This window comes from Canis lupus, chromosome 16 (assembly GCF_048164855.1).
Source record: "Canis lupus baileyi chromosome 16, mCanLup2.hap1, whole genome shotgun sequence".
In the NCBI taxonomy this organism is placed as follows: Eukaryota; Metazoa; Chordata; class Mammalia; order Carnivora; family Canidae; genus Canis; species Canis lupus.
In genome coordinates this window covers 34,996,456-35,011,476 of record NC_132853.1, presented here as the reverse complement: position 1 = coordinate 35,011,476, position 15,021 = coordinate 34,996,456, and the positions used below count along the sequence as shown (strand labels likewise).

The window sequence follows — 15,021 nt, the reverse complement described above, 5'->3', positions numbered from 1 at the left end:
TGGGGGGTGGAGGTGATCCTGGGGGCTTCCAGGTAGAGGTGGTGTGTTGGCTACCCCAGCCGGCCAGGGCTGGGTAGAAGTGCTAGTGGGGCTGGGTGGGGGTGGCGGGCTAGAGTGGAAGAGGAAGCTGCGAAGGTGCAGGGGTGGAAGAAGTGCTTGCAGTTTATCCTGGAAGCCATAGGGGAAAGGAGTGAGGGGCTCATATTTGCTTTGAACCCTTTGGCTCCTCTGTGGAGAGTGGACTGGAGAGGGCAGCGCGAGGCTGGAAGAGCCCTGGTGAGGCTGATGAGATGGAGGCAGTAGGCATGAAGATCACAGATCAAGCTGAGGGCTGTCCGGGACATAGAATGGAAGAAATTGACCAGATTTGGGGATCGCTGGCCACTGAGAGAGAAGGAGGCCTTGGCCCGAGGCTGGAGTCCTGGAGGGGGCTCTGGGATGAGATCACACTTGGAGCGGTGAGCCTGAGGTGGTGGCAGGCCAGGGCAGATAGTGTAATAATCAACAACTAGTGGCCATACTGTGATGGCATAGGAGCCAGGCACTGTACATTCCCCTGATTGTTAATGTCACCTCACAATAAACCTGGTTGTTTGTATTACCCCCATTTTAAGAGAGGAAAACAGAGATCTCGAAGAATGAAAGTTTTGTTCAAGAGCAAATGGTGAGGTTGGATAGAAGGATCCAGACCTGAGGGGGTGGGGGGAGAGGTATGCCACCTAGGGATAGAGTTCCCTAAGGGCTGGCTGGAGTCTCTGTAGTCACGGGTCTCCAAGGAGCTGTGGGAGGTGGTATGTTGAGCCAGGATGGTCTTCGGACTGTGGATGAAGACCAAATTAATAGGCTTTGAGGGCTGAAGGTATTCTAGGAAATCTGTGGGAGTTTTGGGGTCTCTGTGTGTCTTTAGAATCTGCTGGCAGCCATGGAATGCTGGCTAGATTGTGGAGATCTGGGGACCCAGTTGGGACTCTGGGTGATGTCCTACAGGGCTGAGTCTGGGGTCTTTAGAGAAGACATGGTTTTCAGGCATCTGGTGAGATCTGAGTGGGGGCCAGGGGGGTTGATTATATAGGCCCTGTCAGTTCTGGGTGCTGGGTGCAGGGGGCAGGTTCTATGGGAGGGTGTCTGCTAGGCTACAGGACCGGGGAGGACCCCTGTTTCTAGTGATGCCTAAGCTTCTGAGAGTTCAGAAAATGCCCTTCATTTGATTTCTCTCCCCTAAGGCAAGTGTTGGGGTTGTGGCAAACCTGCTCAAGCCCCTAAGAATGGGGCAGGTGATAGGGCAGGGCTGAGGTAACAAGCCTCACACAGACCTCCCCATAGCCACTTGACATAGCCCCAAATGTGGACATGGCTCATGGTCATGTCACCTCTTCGGCCTGAGAAACTCAAAGCAATGCCACACATAACACCTCCCACCATACAATGTACTCAGGCTTAGGCATGGGGAACCACCTGGCCCACATTTTGGAACATACTATGTATAGGCCCCTCACATAATACACAGGAAGATGGGGGAAAGGCAGCAGGACCTCACCCTGGAATCAGCCCCAGTCAGACCAGCAGAAGTTGCCACAGCCCCTATATCTGCCTTCCCACTCAGATTGGTCTGGCCACTTCACTTAGAATTTCTTGGCTAGGTTTCCTGAGCAGGGTCCCAGTGACCATGACTTATAGCCTTGTGTTTTGGTGGTCTCTGATCTTGGGATTCAGCCACCTGGATCTTTCTTCCCAGAAGTGTCCCAAGGATGACCCCCCTGGAGAAAATGACTTGAGAAGCAATGGTCACCATCCCAAGGTTTCCAGGTGACCCCCAAGTGAGCAGCAGGCTGGATGGGTCGAGACTAGTCATCTCAGATGTTGTCAGAATGACTTTGAAGGGCCCAGATTCCTTTGGGCAAAGGGGAACATGAGAATACCCTTGGGGGGCTAGGCCACTGAGCTTGTGCTTCTGTGCTTTCACACCTAAACACACCAGCACCCAGAGCAGGGCAAGGCTGGTGTTGGGGACTGCCCCACTACCCTCCCCCCCCCCCACTCTCTCTGCTCTCTGGGGCTTCACAAAATATTGTCCTTAGGACCCTGGCATTTGGACTGCCAGACCCATTCTTTTCTTTTTCTTTCTTTCTTTCTTTTCTTTCTTTCTTTTCTTTCTTTCTTTCTTTCTTTCTTTCTTTCTTTCTTTCTTTCTTCTTTCTTTCTTTCTTTCTTTCTTTCTTCTTTTCTTTCTTTCTTCTTTCTTTCTTTCTTCTTTCTTTCTTTCTTTCTTTCTTTCTTTTCTTTCTTTCTTTCTTTCTTCTTTCTTTCTTTCTTTCTTTTCTTTCTTTCTCTTTCTTCTTTCTTTCTTTCTTTTTCTTTTTTTTTTTTAAGATTTTACTTATTTATTCATGACAGACACAGAGAGAGAGGCAGAGACACAGGCAGAGGGCGAAGCAGGGTCCTGAAGCAGGATCTGTGCAGGGAGCCCATGCAGGACTCCATCCTGGGACTCCAGATCATGCCCTGAGCCTAAGGCAGATGCTTAACTTCTGAGCCACCCAGGGATCCCGACCAGACCCATCCTATTAGGGCTGGTGAGTTTGCAACCAGACATGCTGGAGCAGAGCAGGGGGCTAGAGCTATTTAAATTTTCTAGGGCAGAAAGATTCTCAGGACCCCGGTCACAAAACTGCTCTGACAGGTCACCTCCCACCCCCGGGAGACCTTTGATCCTTCGGGGACTTCAGGTAGGGTGCCTCGTGAGAGGAGAGGCCGGCTATTCTCCCTGAGGTTAGACTTCTCAGGGGAGGGGCGCGGTTCTCCTCATCCTATCCTACCGAATCCATTCTCTGAATTCTGCCAGAGGCCTCCTAAAAAGAGGAAACGCGAGGGGGCTAAGGAACTCTCTAGAACCCCCAGCCCTGCCCAAGAGGAATGGATAGAAGAGCATGGGTGCTGATGGGGGAGATGGTGGCAAAAAGGGCGTTTGCTGGAAGCGGGAATATGGGATCTTCATAATCATGAAGGGTCTTCCCAGTAAAGGCAGCACCGGGAGGAGGGGACCACGGGGCACCGACCGACGACCCTGCCCCTCCCCCACGAATCAAGAAACCAGGCAGAGAGGCTCTGGGGGCTGCTTTTATGGGGACGACCTGACAGAGGGCATGGTCCGTACAAAACCGGGAACAATACATACATATATATATTATGTACAGAGACGCAGTCCTGCGGGGGGGCGGGGAGGGGCGGTGCCGGCCGAGAAACCGGAAGCGCTCCGAACCCCCGCCCACCTGGCCCCGCCCCCTCCATCTGCCGCGGCGACGGGGGTGAAGCGCGTGGGCCCGGGCACCGAGACAGCCAGCTCTTTGAGGGGTAGGGGCACGTCTGGGGGTGGGAGGGGGGCGCCCGAGAAATACTGATCGATGGCGTGGTCTATTTACAGGGGACGAGAAGCCCAAACAGATGTGATGGGAGTTGTCTGTTTTTAAAAACTGAACAAAAATCCAGTCTGGGGCAGGGGCAGTAGGAAGAGGCAAAATGAGAGATGGATCCTGAAAGGGGAGGGGACCTGGGGGGGGGGTCTCACCTCCCTTGGTCCAAGCCCCAATTTGGGGTTAAAGTGGGGGAAACGGAGCAGATTTCACTTAGGAAGCAGGCTGCCAGCAGGGCAGCCCTGGTCTCCAGAAAGATGAGTAGTAGTAAAATTTTGCCCTCCAGTCAAAACCTGTGGGTGTGGGCGGAGTGAGGCTGAATTTGCGATGTTAGTACAAGGCTTCCAGGTGTGGCCCTGGGCAGGGCAGGGCCTGGCTCTCTGGTGGGAAATATTCCCCTTGCCTAAGACCAGGGGCTCTGCAGCCAGGCCCCCAAAGCTGACCTCTCCTCCCTGGCATTCCCAGTCTTGGCCAGGAAACCTGGAGCCCTGAGAAGCCACAGAACTGTTCCAGGAGGAGGTTATGGCTATTTGGCACCTGGGGGTGGGGAGGCACAAGGAAAAATTGAGGGCTGCTGCCCTAGGAAAGGGGGAGCTGGGGACCAGGTGTCCTGGACTCTCCCCTTCTCCCGAAGGATGCATGAGAAATCAGTGCAGGGCCAGGCCCAGCCTCCAGGCTCAGGGGTGAACTCTGTCCCTCCTGGGTGGGGGGACCGGGATGGGTGGAGGTGTGGAGGCAACCCCTCCCAGCAGGAGGGTCAGAATGCAACAGAGACAGCACAATGATGGGGGACAGGGAAAGGGCCAAGAAGGTAGAGAATCTCAAGTCAAGAGGCCCAGGGCCCACCTAGGAGCCCCATGGGCAGGGAGCAGCCTCCAGGTGGTGAGATGCTGGGAGAGCCCCCAGCCCCATTCCAGTCCAGAGACAAAGGCTGGAGGTTGATTGTAAAGTCTGGCAGTATGGTCTGCAGGTCCTTGTGTCCATCTACCACCCAGGCCAACCCTCGGCATTCCTTGGCCTTTGTGCCTTAGCCCCATTGGGCAAGAAGGAGGCCATCCTTCCAGCCACCTCTGTCTGCCCAGGCCCTCTGGTCCCTGAAGCTGGGGGAGGTGGGGCAGAGGGTGGGGGAGTCGGGGCACCTGTCCCCAGGCTGGTAGGGGGCGGGGGGGGGTGGGAAGTATTGAGGACAGGGGAGGGAGGACAATGGGAGGGGATTAATTATTGTCTGGTCAAGGAATGATTCCTGTTAAGTAGAATTGGAATTCCTCAGTGTTTGCAGGTTTCCTTCCAGTTCTGAGATCTGGCAAACAAAAGGGAGAGGGGGTCAGGCCTGGAGACCAGGATGGGCCCTGCCCCTTCTGATCCCCTAGTGGGGACATGACCCTGAGCCAGCAGCATGACTCTCCTTCTCTCCCTCCAGAATCCACAGAGGGGTGCTAGAGGGGGGGATCACCTGCTGCCCCCTCCGTACACCCCGGTCTTACCTTGTCCAGGAGCTTATCCATCTCCTCCTTCCTAGCCAGCTCCGACTCTTCCAGAACCCGGCGCTGTGCGGTCTCCTTTTTCAGGAACTCGATCTCCCTAGGGATTGGCAGGGGACAGAAAAGACCGTGGATAAGGGTGTGTAGTCAGATTCTCATCTAAGGGGTCTCGGGTCCTCAGCCCTGTCCTTAGCCCCACCTGGGCAGCTCTGTTCCTCTCCCTTAGGCCTGGAGGCCCCAAGGCTTTTGGGGCCTGACTGCTGGCTCTGGAGCCCAGTCATTCTGGGCCCAGTACCCCCATTGTGGGGCCCTCCCAACTTTTGTGCTCCCTGCCTCCTGACTCAGCAGGGGTAGGAAGAGGCTGCCAATAATGGCATCTCAGCCGGTCCTCCCTGAGCCAGGCCCCCTGGCTCCCAAGCCCCTGGCCACGTACTTCTGCTGGTAGTCCTTGATGAGGCGTTTGGCCTTGCTGTACTTGCGCTCCAGAGCCTGGTACTGGGCCTGGGTCTCCCGCAGGTGCTCATCCACAGCCTGGCACAGGCTCTGGGCCTCGCCCCAGTAGCCCTCCAGTTTCTCCATGCGCTCCTTGTTCTCCTCCACGCTCTGCTCCAGCTGGGCCTTCTCCACCCGCCACCGCCCCTTCTCCTGCTCTAGGCTCTGCAGCTGAGGGAGGAAGGGTCAGCTGGGATTGCAGGGGGCCGCAGGGAGCTGAGAAGCACCCCCATCCTGGCACCAGAGCCAGTGTCTGGATGGCTGCTGCATTGTGGAGCCCATGGCCCGCCAACTACTCACTCTCCTTGGCTGAGCCTGAGAACTCAAAGCTGGAGAGGGAAGAAGTGGGGGCTCAGCCTCAGAGCCCTCAGCCAGCCCCCCCACCCCCCCGCCACTGTATTGCGCTCCCATCAGGCAAGAGACCAGGTCAGTCACTGACTAACTCTGTGACCCCAGGCAAGGTGACTTCTGTCTTAAGCCTCAGCCCTCACATCTGTGAAAGGAGACTGACCCCTGGCAGGCTTATGGGACTACAGTAAGATGGCAGGTGTGAAAGAGTAGGCCAGGTGATGGTCACCATCGCCCTCTGGCCCTGCTGTGCCTCTGGGCCTGCTGACCAAGCCCTGGTTCTGTGGCCTCCTAAGCAATCCTGGCTCCTCTCTCACCTTGTCTCCCAGCTCCCCACAGGCACCCCGCCCCAAACCCAACCCCACCCACACAGACCTATGCCTCTTTTTCAGGACCTCACTGCTGTGACTTCACTGCTGCACCAGAGCTCAGCTTCAAGCCCCTGCCTGCCCCACCAACCTCGTTGTCTGCAACACCACTTGCTATCTGTCTTCCGGCACAGAGGCCTGCCCGCAGATCCTCAGACTTGCCACAGGGCCTTTGCCCATGCACTTCCCTCTGCCTGGAATGTCCCTACCTCCTCCCCACCTTGCCCATTATTTCCCACTAGCTCACCCTTCAGCTCTCTGCTCAGTGTATCACTTCCCCAGAGAAGTCTCCTGTGATTCCCTCCAGCAGCATCCCCTCGAGCACAAACACACCCTGGCTGGATCAGACTCCCTGCTGCACCACTCTGGGAGCTCAGCAAGCCTGCACTCTCCTGCAGAGCACCATGTCGGTTGGTAACAGTATGGATGGACATCAGTGTGCACACTAAGCTCCACAAGGGCGGCAGTCAAATCTGCTGCTGTCCCCCGCAGGGATTGGAAAAGACTGGGGCACTCAGAAGGTACCCTATAGGTGTTTACAGTTGAAAGCATGAACAGATCTTTGACTCGCCCCTCCTTCCTGCTCTGCATCCACCCAGGATCGTCTCGACCGCAGAAATGCAGCTCCAACCCACCCTTCCAATCCATACCCTCTGCCTGCAATGTGGGCAGCCCTGGCCACCATTCCCTCCAGGACACCACTAGGGCCTCCAAATCCTCCCCACCCTCATGTCCTACCAACTCGTAGGCAGCAACCTTTGCCCCTGGTGAGCCCCATGTGGCCACAGGACCAAGGCCAGAGTCTTTAGTGGGTTGGTTCCCCTGCCAGCCTCAGCCTTCACCAAAAGGCCAGCTCAGCCTCCCACCTCGTCCCCACAGGAATGGCTGCCAGTCAGTGGGCCTCCTCCGAGCTCAGCCTCTCTTCCCTGGGTGGTGCCCTTCCTTTGCCTCAGTCACCTGCCTGCCCCACAAGGCTCAGCTGTGACCTCTCCTCTCTCCATGTATGGTGGATGTACCATGGCTGCATGGCCCCCATGCACCCCTCTCTCCCTACCACATTGGAAGCCCCATGGGAATTGGGACTCCTAATGTCCAGGCTCAGCTGGGGGCCCAATGCAGACTTTTAATATGAAGTCTGTGCAGGCTGAGTATGTTGGCACCCAATGTGCTTTGAGTAGGTGTCAGTGCGTAGTACATATGCGTGTTTGTGTATGTCATGTGTGTCACCATCTGGGAGCGCCAGCATCAGCCCCTCAGTGAGAATGCACATGTCCTGTGACACTCCTCCTGAGAGATGGCTGTGCCTGTCTATATTGCAGCAGACAAATGTAGAGTCTACATATCTAGGCTAAAGCACCTGGGTATAATGTCAGGTGAAGACTGAGTCCTGTGTCTCGAGGTCCACATAGAGTGGGCATCTCCAGAGATCTTGGTGAGCAGGCCTGGGGGTGGTACGTGCCTCAGGTGCAGGCTGGCATGAGTCAGTGTGTGTATCTCTGAGTAGTTTGCATTTATTGCTGGGCCTGTTTGTAGAGGATAGGTATGAGACAGAAGAAATGTGAAGACCTCTAGAGTGACTTGGTGTGTCAGTATAGTAGCTAATGACTTGACTTTTTACTCCGTACTTTTTATGAGCCAGGCACTGTGCTAAGGATTTTATATGCCTTCTCTCATTTAATCCTCACAATGGAACATACAGCATTGGCACTATTATCATCCCATCCCATAGGGGAGGAGACTGAGGCACAGAGCAGCAAGTGGATGGTGGCACACAGGGGTCCACAGCTCAAGCTTTTAACACTCCTCTCCCTTGCCTCAGAGCAGCTTGTTCTGTATCTGCCTGTGGGTGACCTATGAGCGTCAGTGTAAGCAGTTGTGAGGGTGGAGGGGTCATCCCCCCAGCCTTCCGGTCGCCCCCTCCCTCTGCCACATTCTTACCTTTCTTTTTAGCTGCTGGATCTCTGCCTCAGTCACAGCATGCTTGATCTGGAGCTGGGGTGGGGCAGAGAGGCAGGCGCTCAGCTCCAGCTGGAGTAGGCAGTGCTTCAGGGCAGGATAATGGCCTGCCTCTGCCCTCCACCACTTTAGGGACCCCCTCTTCCCACCTCCTTGAACTTGTGCACCAGCTTCTCAGGCTCCATGTCCACAGGGGACAAGGCATCCTCGTTTTCTGCCAGCTCAAACACCTCGATGGCCATCTCGCCACCCGGGAACGTGGGGCTCAGCTCCTCATCCTCGTCGGTGGCATATTCTCCTGTCTGTGAAGAGAGCAAGGAAGCTGAGCACCCTGCCCACCTCAGCCTCCCTGGGCTCTGATGAACAGGACTTGGACTGGCAACTGTCTGTCCCTGTCAGTCTGGGAGCTACCCAGAGCTGTGGGTCACGCCTCCCCCATCAGGCTGGGGTCACACTGTGGCATAGTCTGCATCTTCACCCAACAGCCTGGGGAGTCCCCAGAAGGCATAGGTAGTTCCTCCCGGAGACTGAGACCCCTGAAGAAACAGCCTATGCTTTTCCCCTCACACCACAGGTCCCTTGAGGTCTGGAGCAGGCTCATTCCTCAGATTAGGCCCCCTGGGGGTAGAACTATGTCTTCCCCTCAGAGTGGGGACTCTGAGCCAACTGAAGGTGAGCAGGAAGGCTCTGTGAAGACAGAGTGTTACTCCTCCATCACACTAAGGGTTCTCTGAAGGAAGGGTCTGTATCTCCTCATCACTCTGGGGCTCCCCCAGGATAGGGAATGGTGTCCTGGCCTCCCTCAGGAGACCTGGGAAAGCAGCAGAGGCACAGGATGGGTGTAATGCTCCGTCCAGCCACCAGGGGGCGATGATGCGGCCGGCCAGGCCCGGTGTCCCTACCTCCTCATCATCTTCCCCGTATTGGGCGTATCTCTGCTCCATCATCTCCCGCTGCCATCGCTCCTGTTCCAGGGTCTGCTGAATTAGCTGGGCCACCTCGCTCTGCTCGCCTGGCCGCTCCCGGCCAATCATAAACCTGCAGGAGCAATAGCGTCATCCACCCTGCCTCTGTCTTCAACTGGGTGATAGCATCATCCTCTAGGCTGGTGCTCCCGTCTCCACACCCAGACCCTCCCAAGGGAGGTGAAATGAGATGGCTGAGTCCAGAGGCTGTGGGGTGTTAATAATGAATGGGGGAACTGGGGGCCCTTACTGGGTTTCTTTCCTGGGACAGCCAGAAGGCCTGCTAACCCTCAAAGCCAGTTGTGGGGGAGGGGTGACGTCAGCCAAACCCCCTGCTGGGCTGCAGGGGACAGCAGTTCAGGAGCTGCCAGGGCAGGGGGCTCTTCCCCCACCAGGGGACAGAAAGCGAGGCTGGGGAATGGCGAACCTGACCCATCCCAGCAGCCTGCTTCGCCATTCCCCTGCCCTGGGGCTGTGCAGGGGTATCTAGCGTAAGCTCCAAGCCCCCAGGCTTCAGGAAGGGGCGGGATGATGGTGAGTGGAGATTAGGATGGAGAGGAAATAGTGGAACTTCCAGGCACTAGCCCCTCCTCTCTGTGGCCACCCACATCCTGTTTCTCTCCACCACCCTTTCCTGGGGGCAGTGCCCCTTTTGGAGAGGTCAGGGAGTGGTCCCTGAATATTGTGCCAGAGAGAGACATAAGGAGCTTCTAACCCAGTTCCCTTAATTGACAGGCCCTCCCAGGGCCTGAGAGTCCTCCCAGGATTACAGAGCTGGTGAGGAGGGAAGGATGAAGTGCCTGGTGGGGGGACCCCAATTTGGCATTCTCCTTGCACATCTTGGCTCTTCAGTGAGTGAGTCACAGACAGGCAGGGGAAGGAGAATAAATCCAAGAGGCCAGTTTGGAGGCGCAGCAGACCATGGGCCTCAAAGCCTGAGTGCTGGTGGCCAGCAGCATTCAGGGGTTTGGGAGGGGAATGGCGAGCGCTGGGCAGGGCTATGAGCACAGCAATTCCTTCCAGCAGGGAGGCCAAGGAAGCTCCTTTATGAGGTGGGCCACTCAGAACCTTATGTGGGTGTGGGCAGGCAGGCAGAGTGGCGGGATGAGGCCAAATCTCCTGTCTGCTCCCCCTCCCCACCCAGCCCTGCCTGGCCAGTGCTTACCGCACGCGACCCTTGGTGTTCCGGAGCACGGAGGCTGCGAAGCTCTGGGTGACTCCAACCAGACTTGTGCCATCCACCTCGACCAGGAGATCATTCACTTGGATCCTGGGAGAGGCCACATTGGTTAGGGGGGGCTGTCCCAGGGGAACTGGAGCAGAGGTAGTGGTGGTATCCCCCAATCAGAAACTTGAGGCTCGGTCCCTGCTGGGTCCTGGTACTTTGTCTACTTGTATAAAATGCAGGAGGCCAGAGGGTCAGGGATCGGCCGGACCCACACCGGGCAGTGAGACCCGGCCAAACAAAGCAGACACAGGAAGGACCAAGAGGGGTAGTGAGCACACTTCCTGTGCTAATCACACCCTTGTCCCCTCCTCCATCGACAGCGCGGTGTGATATCCACAGAGTTCGTTACCACCATGCACTCCAGCAAAGGCCCAAAGCATAGGTAACACACAGTCCTCTTACGTGTCCATTTCTACAGACTCAGGTCTGCAGATTTTCTCCCAAATGCCAAGACCCACATAGCATACTCCTGTGCCCACTGCACCCCGATATGGGTGCACAGCCCCTACCACATCTAGATGAGGCACCAGAAGCCCCGGCTCTCCACAGTAGGAGATAGATGGGGTTGGGTTAGCCTGGCCTGCCGACAGGACCCTTGGCCACCTCCTTCCTCCACTGCCACTTCCCTGCAAGCTCCAGGCCTTCTCTTAGGGCTCCTCTGCGGAAATGGAGGAAATAGCCTATTGTGAGCAGCTCACCCGCCCCCCCCCCCACATGCCCCGCATGCGGCTACTCTCTCACGTGGGCACACACCCCCCCACGCTGCCACCGGGTGACCACAGGAACAGCTCTGGAAGTCCAAATTGGGGGAGGGGCAGTAAGTGAAAGAGCAGGGGTGTCACCTTCCTTTTGTCCATCTCACACGCCACCTGGGCCACAGCAGGCAAAAGCACCCTGAGGGAGGCAACCCAAGCTCTACAAGCATGACCCCAAAGTCACCAAGCCCCTACAGGGATACCAACTCATCTCAGTCACATGGAGGGAGTCTGGGTTTGAAGGTGCCACCACAAGGCACCCCTGATACCACTTCAAACAACCCTGGGGATGCCCGAAGCCCTTTCCCACTTCCCCTCTGTGATAGACACAGTGGAGTGGTCCACATTGGGGTCATCAGGCTCTCCAGGGCTCCAGGAGGTCCTCCCAACCCTTCTGACCCCTTCAGCCTCAGGTGCCAAACATAGGTACACATGCTCACACGTGCACACACACAAGTAGCAGCCCCCTCCCCAGGCACACCACACACCTGGGTCCCCCTTGCTCTCTATGCTCCAGCCACACCTGCCTGCTTTCCGTCCTCTTCCTGGAACCTTTTGCACATCCTACTCCCTCAGCCTGACTACTGCTCATCCTCAGGTCTTAGTTCCACTGTCACTTCCTCCAGGAAGCCCTCCCTGCTATCCAGAAAGAGCAAATCCTGCTTCTGATGCCTTCACGGCACCCTGTACTTTTCCCACATTTTTTTTTCCCGACATTTTTTGTGTGTCCACTTGGATGTCTGCCTGCTTCACCACAGCCTGTGCTTCCCAAGGGCAAGGGAAGTCCTCACTGACTCCCCAGGGCCTGGCTCCAGCCCCACCACAGAGCCAGGGATTCGATATTTGCCGAGTGAGAAAAACAAAAAGCTCACATGTATCCACCAGGAACTGAGACTCCGTGTCTGTGTTCTCCCCACCACAGCCCAACACACACTTGAAACCAGGACTTATGATGCCTCCACACAGCCCCCCTCCTCACCCTGCAAAGGATGTAAGTGCCATGAGGACAGGGGGCTCACTCAGTTTGTTTACTGCTGTCCTCCCTGGACTGGCACCTCCATCAACACCTGAGCCCTGCAGTGGCCTGGCCTGGCTCAGTGGCCTGGCTGGCAGCTGGCTGCTGTGGGGAAGGGGAGCTGGTACCTGCCATCCCGGTGGGCTGCACCACCCTCGGTCACCGTCTTCACAAAGATGCCCAGCTTCTCGAGGCCCATGTCGGCTCCAGCCCCCATGCCAATGATGCTGATGCCCAGGCCTTCGGAGTCTGTGGAGCAGAAAGTCATGAGAGGCTGGTGTTGGGAGGTAGAGGTGAGGTGTTCTGGCCAGGGCTTGTGGGGGACAGAGTAAGAGACACCCCCTGACCCCCTACCTCACCCCAGGGCCCACCCGACCTCAAACAGCAGTCCCCATGCTTAGGGGATGTCCACAACTGGGGAAGGGACACCATCCTGTCCACCCCCTCTTTGCCAAGCCAATTAGGAAGCTCTTGGGTCACCCCCTGCCCTTTGCTCCCCCCAAGAACCAATGAGCCGCAGGACACACTGAAGGTGGAACCAGGAGGGTGGGCGGGCCAGAGACTGCCTACACGCAGATGAGGGGTGCGGAGGGATGGGACGGTGTGGGGGTAGCCATGATGGGGTTGGTCTTCTCTACGCACGCTCATCCATACTCACGGCCTCAATGACCGAAGACCTCCTGCTCTTCTCTCCACAGCTGTCCCCTCCTGTCTCACGAACCTCTGACATCCAAACTCTTATCTTCCCCCACAAACAGGCTCTTCCCGTCTGCCACTCCCTCATGGGGCCTGGAAGTCACCTGGATTCCTCCCTCCCCCTCATGGTCTCAGCCAGAGCCAAATAACCACCAGATCCTGCAGATTCTACCTCCAAGGACCTCTCAGGTATACCCACTTCCCCCATAGCCATCATCTTGTCCACACCACTGTGGTCTCTCGCCATCCACTTAGGACCCTTCTCCCCACAGCACAGCCTGATGTGGTCTTTCTAGAATATGTTTCCCACGCCTTACCAGTTTCCCGTCCATCTTAGAAAAAAGGCAGTGTCCTCCACATAGTCTACAAGGCCCTGCATACTCATCTTGTCCTCGTGATCAAAATCTAGCCAAGCCTCCTCTCTCTTTCCCACATACTCCCCAAAATTCCCATCTTCAGAGCTCAACGCAAGTGCAAGCATTATTTCCTTGGGGACCCCACTGACCTGAGTCTGCATGTTGTGGCGGCCTCTCCCGTCCCTGCCCAGCACCTACTATAGCATGTAAGGACACAGTTAGCGGGCATTGGTGACTGCTCTGTCACCACCAGGCCCCAACAGAGCCCGGGACCCTGCCCACGGGGCCCTGGGGACTGGGCACCTAAAGGGGCAGAGTGTGGGCCGGCGGGGGGCGGTGGGAGGAGCTCTGGCTGCTGGAGTCCCTGTGGCTGGGGGCAGTGGCCTCAGGGGCCCAGGGTGGAGCTGGCGCCAGAGAGGAGATTCCCCCACGCTCTGTGGCCTGGCCCTGGGCCTCTCACCCTTCTCCAGCTCTACAGGGAACAGCTCCAGCCTCTCCACCCGTTTCTCCAGCTCATACTCAGCCGAGGCGGCCATGGGGTCCACGTCCTCGTTGCGCCGGTCGTAGTCTTCGTTGGAGTAGGTACTGAACACCTGCAGAGGGGCCGCTAGTCAGAGGGCAGGGGTGGAGCTGGTGCCCAGAGGCCACTGAGGCAGGCAGGTGCCCACTGGCGATCCTCTCCTGCTTGGGCCTCCCCCAGCCCCAGCATGACCCCAGCTGGAATGGCAGGCCCTTCTGGGGCTCCAGCGCATGGGGCAACAGAGAAAGGGATGCGATTGCCCCAACCACACCATTACTTTCTTCCGCAGCCCCTACTGGCTTGAGCATGGCTGCTGGAGGAAGGAAAGATGGGCAATGCCCCAGAAAGCAGCAGACTCAGGAAGCCGGGTCTCTAGGTCGGGGACAGACCAACAGACCGGGACACAGAGAAACATGAGGACCCAGAGAGCCAGACGGGGCGGACACAGACGGCAGAAGAGTGGAAAGAACAGGCTGAGCAGGAGCAGAGGCGCAAAGGAGGAGGGAGGAGGAGGGGAGGAAGAATGGAGAAGATCCTGGAGGATGCCAGATGGGGAGAGAGGGGGGAACGGGTGTGAGACGCAGGGACAGGGGAGGGAGGAGGAGAGGGAGGAACAGAGGAAGATAGAGGGGCACCCAGGACCCAGCTGACCTGAACCTAAAGTTGAGGCCAGGGTGGGGGAGGGAAGCAGGAAGGATCTGTTCCGCCCCCATGGAAAAAGGGCAGCCCCCCCCACTCGAGGTGCCCCTCAGGTGGCAGGAGGTGGGTGGAGGGGAACGCCAGGCCCCTGTGGCTTTGCCTGCGTGCCCAGGCCTCAGTTTCCCTCCAGAGAAGCAGTGCTGAGGTGTGCCCCTTGTCCCCAATGCACTAGAAGGCCCTGATAAGAGCAAGGAGCTCAAGGAGCAGCAGTCTCAACACTGTCCCCAGTGAACCCAGCCTACATGGGGCCCCAAGGCCTACCTGTTGTCCCCTGTGCCCCTCTGCTGTTTCCTTCCTATGTCTCCCAGTGAGAAGGGGAATTCCAACCCTCCTCCAGAGAACAGAGAAGCTAGGACAGGGGCTCTGTGGGAGGGCCTCACTCTGGGTCCAGGTGGGGGTACCCCCAGTGGGAGGTTAATGAGCACCATTTGGGGTACCATGACACGTTCATGCTTCATTGCCTGCAGCGACAGGTTGGCACCACTTGGAGCCAAGCGGGGGCGGGGAAGGGTGGGAGCAGCTCTGGGCCAGAGGCCTGCGCAGCTGGAGTGGAGCACCGTGTCCCCTGAGGCCCCTGCCAGGGCCCCCTCTCTTCCAGGAGCAGGTCCATGGGCACCCTGGCAGGCAGCAGACTTTTGTCCCAGCCTTTGTTTGGGCTCACTCAGTGTCACTCCCCACCAGAGCCTCACTCCCAAGGTGGGATTTCATAGGATGAGAAGTGCAGCTGGGAGG

General features: G+C 57.4%; 1 protein-coding gene and 1 long non-coding RNA gene across 7 annotated transcripts in view; one reads left to right on the top strand and one right to left on the bottom strand.

Annotated features, from left to right (window-relative positions):
* Positions 1-105: 105 nt before the first annotated feature.
* Positions 106-13,665, top strand: LOC140606551 (uncharacterized). Of its 5 annotated transcripts, none has more exons than XR_012008896.1 (5): positions 106-458; positions 2,395-2,573; positions 6,124-6,620; positions 12,777-12,903; positions 13,174-13,664. It is a non-coding gene; the product is annotated as an uncharacterized lncRNA (long non-coding RNA). The 5 variants fall into 5 exon arrangements; XR_012008894.1 differs by lacking the exon at positions 106-458 and adding an exon at positions 536-664 and having other exon boundaries at positions 13,174-13,663; XR_012008893.1 differs by lacking the exons at positions 106-458; positions 2,395-2,573 and adding an exon at positions 557-664 and having other exon boundaries at positions 13,174-13,662.
* PPP1R9B (protein phosphatase 1 regulatory subunit 9B) overlaps positions 3,105-15,021 on the bottom strand; it is a 16,323-nt gene continuing 4,406 nt past the window's right edge. The window contains exons 2-10 of one of the 2 annotated variants that reach the window (XM_072780121.1): positions 13,531-13,663; positions 12,147-12,267; positions 10,186-10,290; positions 8,958-9,093; positions 8,205-8,357; positions 8,038-8,091; positions 5,325-5,554; positions 4,895-4,991; positions 3,105-4,710 (exon numbers count right to left, since the gene is read on the bottom strand). In XM_072780121.1, coding sequence (XP_072636222.1) covers positions 4,657-4,710; positions 4,895-4,991; positions 5,325-5,554; positions 8,038-8,091; positions 8,205-8,357; positions 8,958-9,093; positions 10,186-10,290; positions 12,147-12,267; positions 13,531-13,663 — 1,083 coding nt within the window. In that variant the 3' untranslated portion in view covers positions 3,105-4,656. The other variant, XM_072780122.1, reaches the window with a different exon arrangement.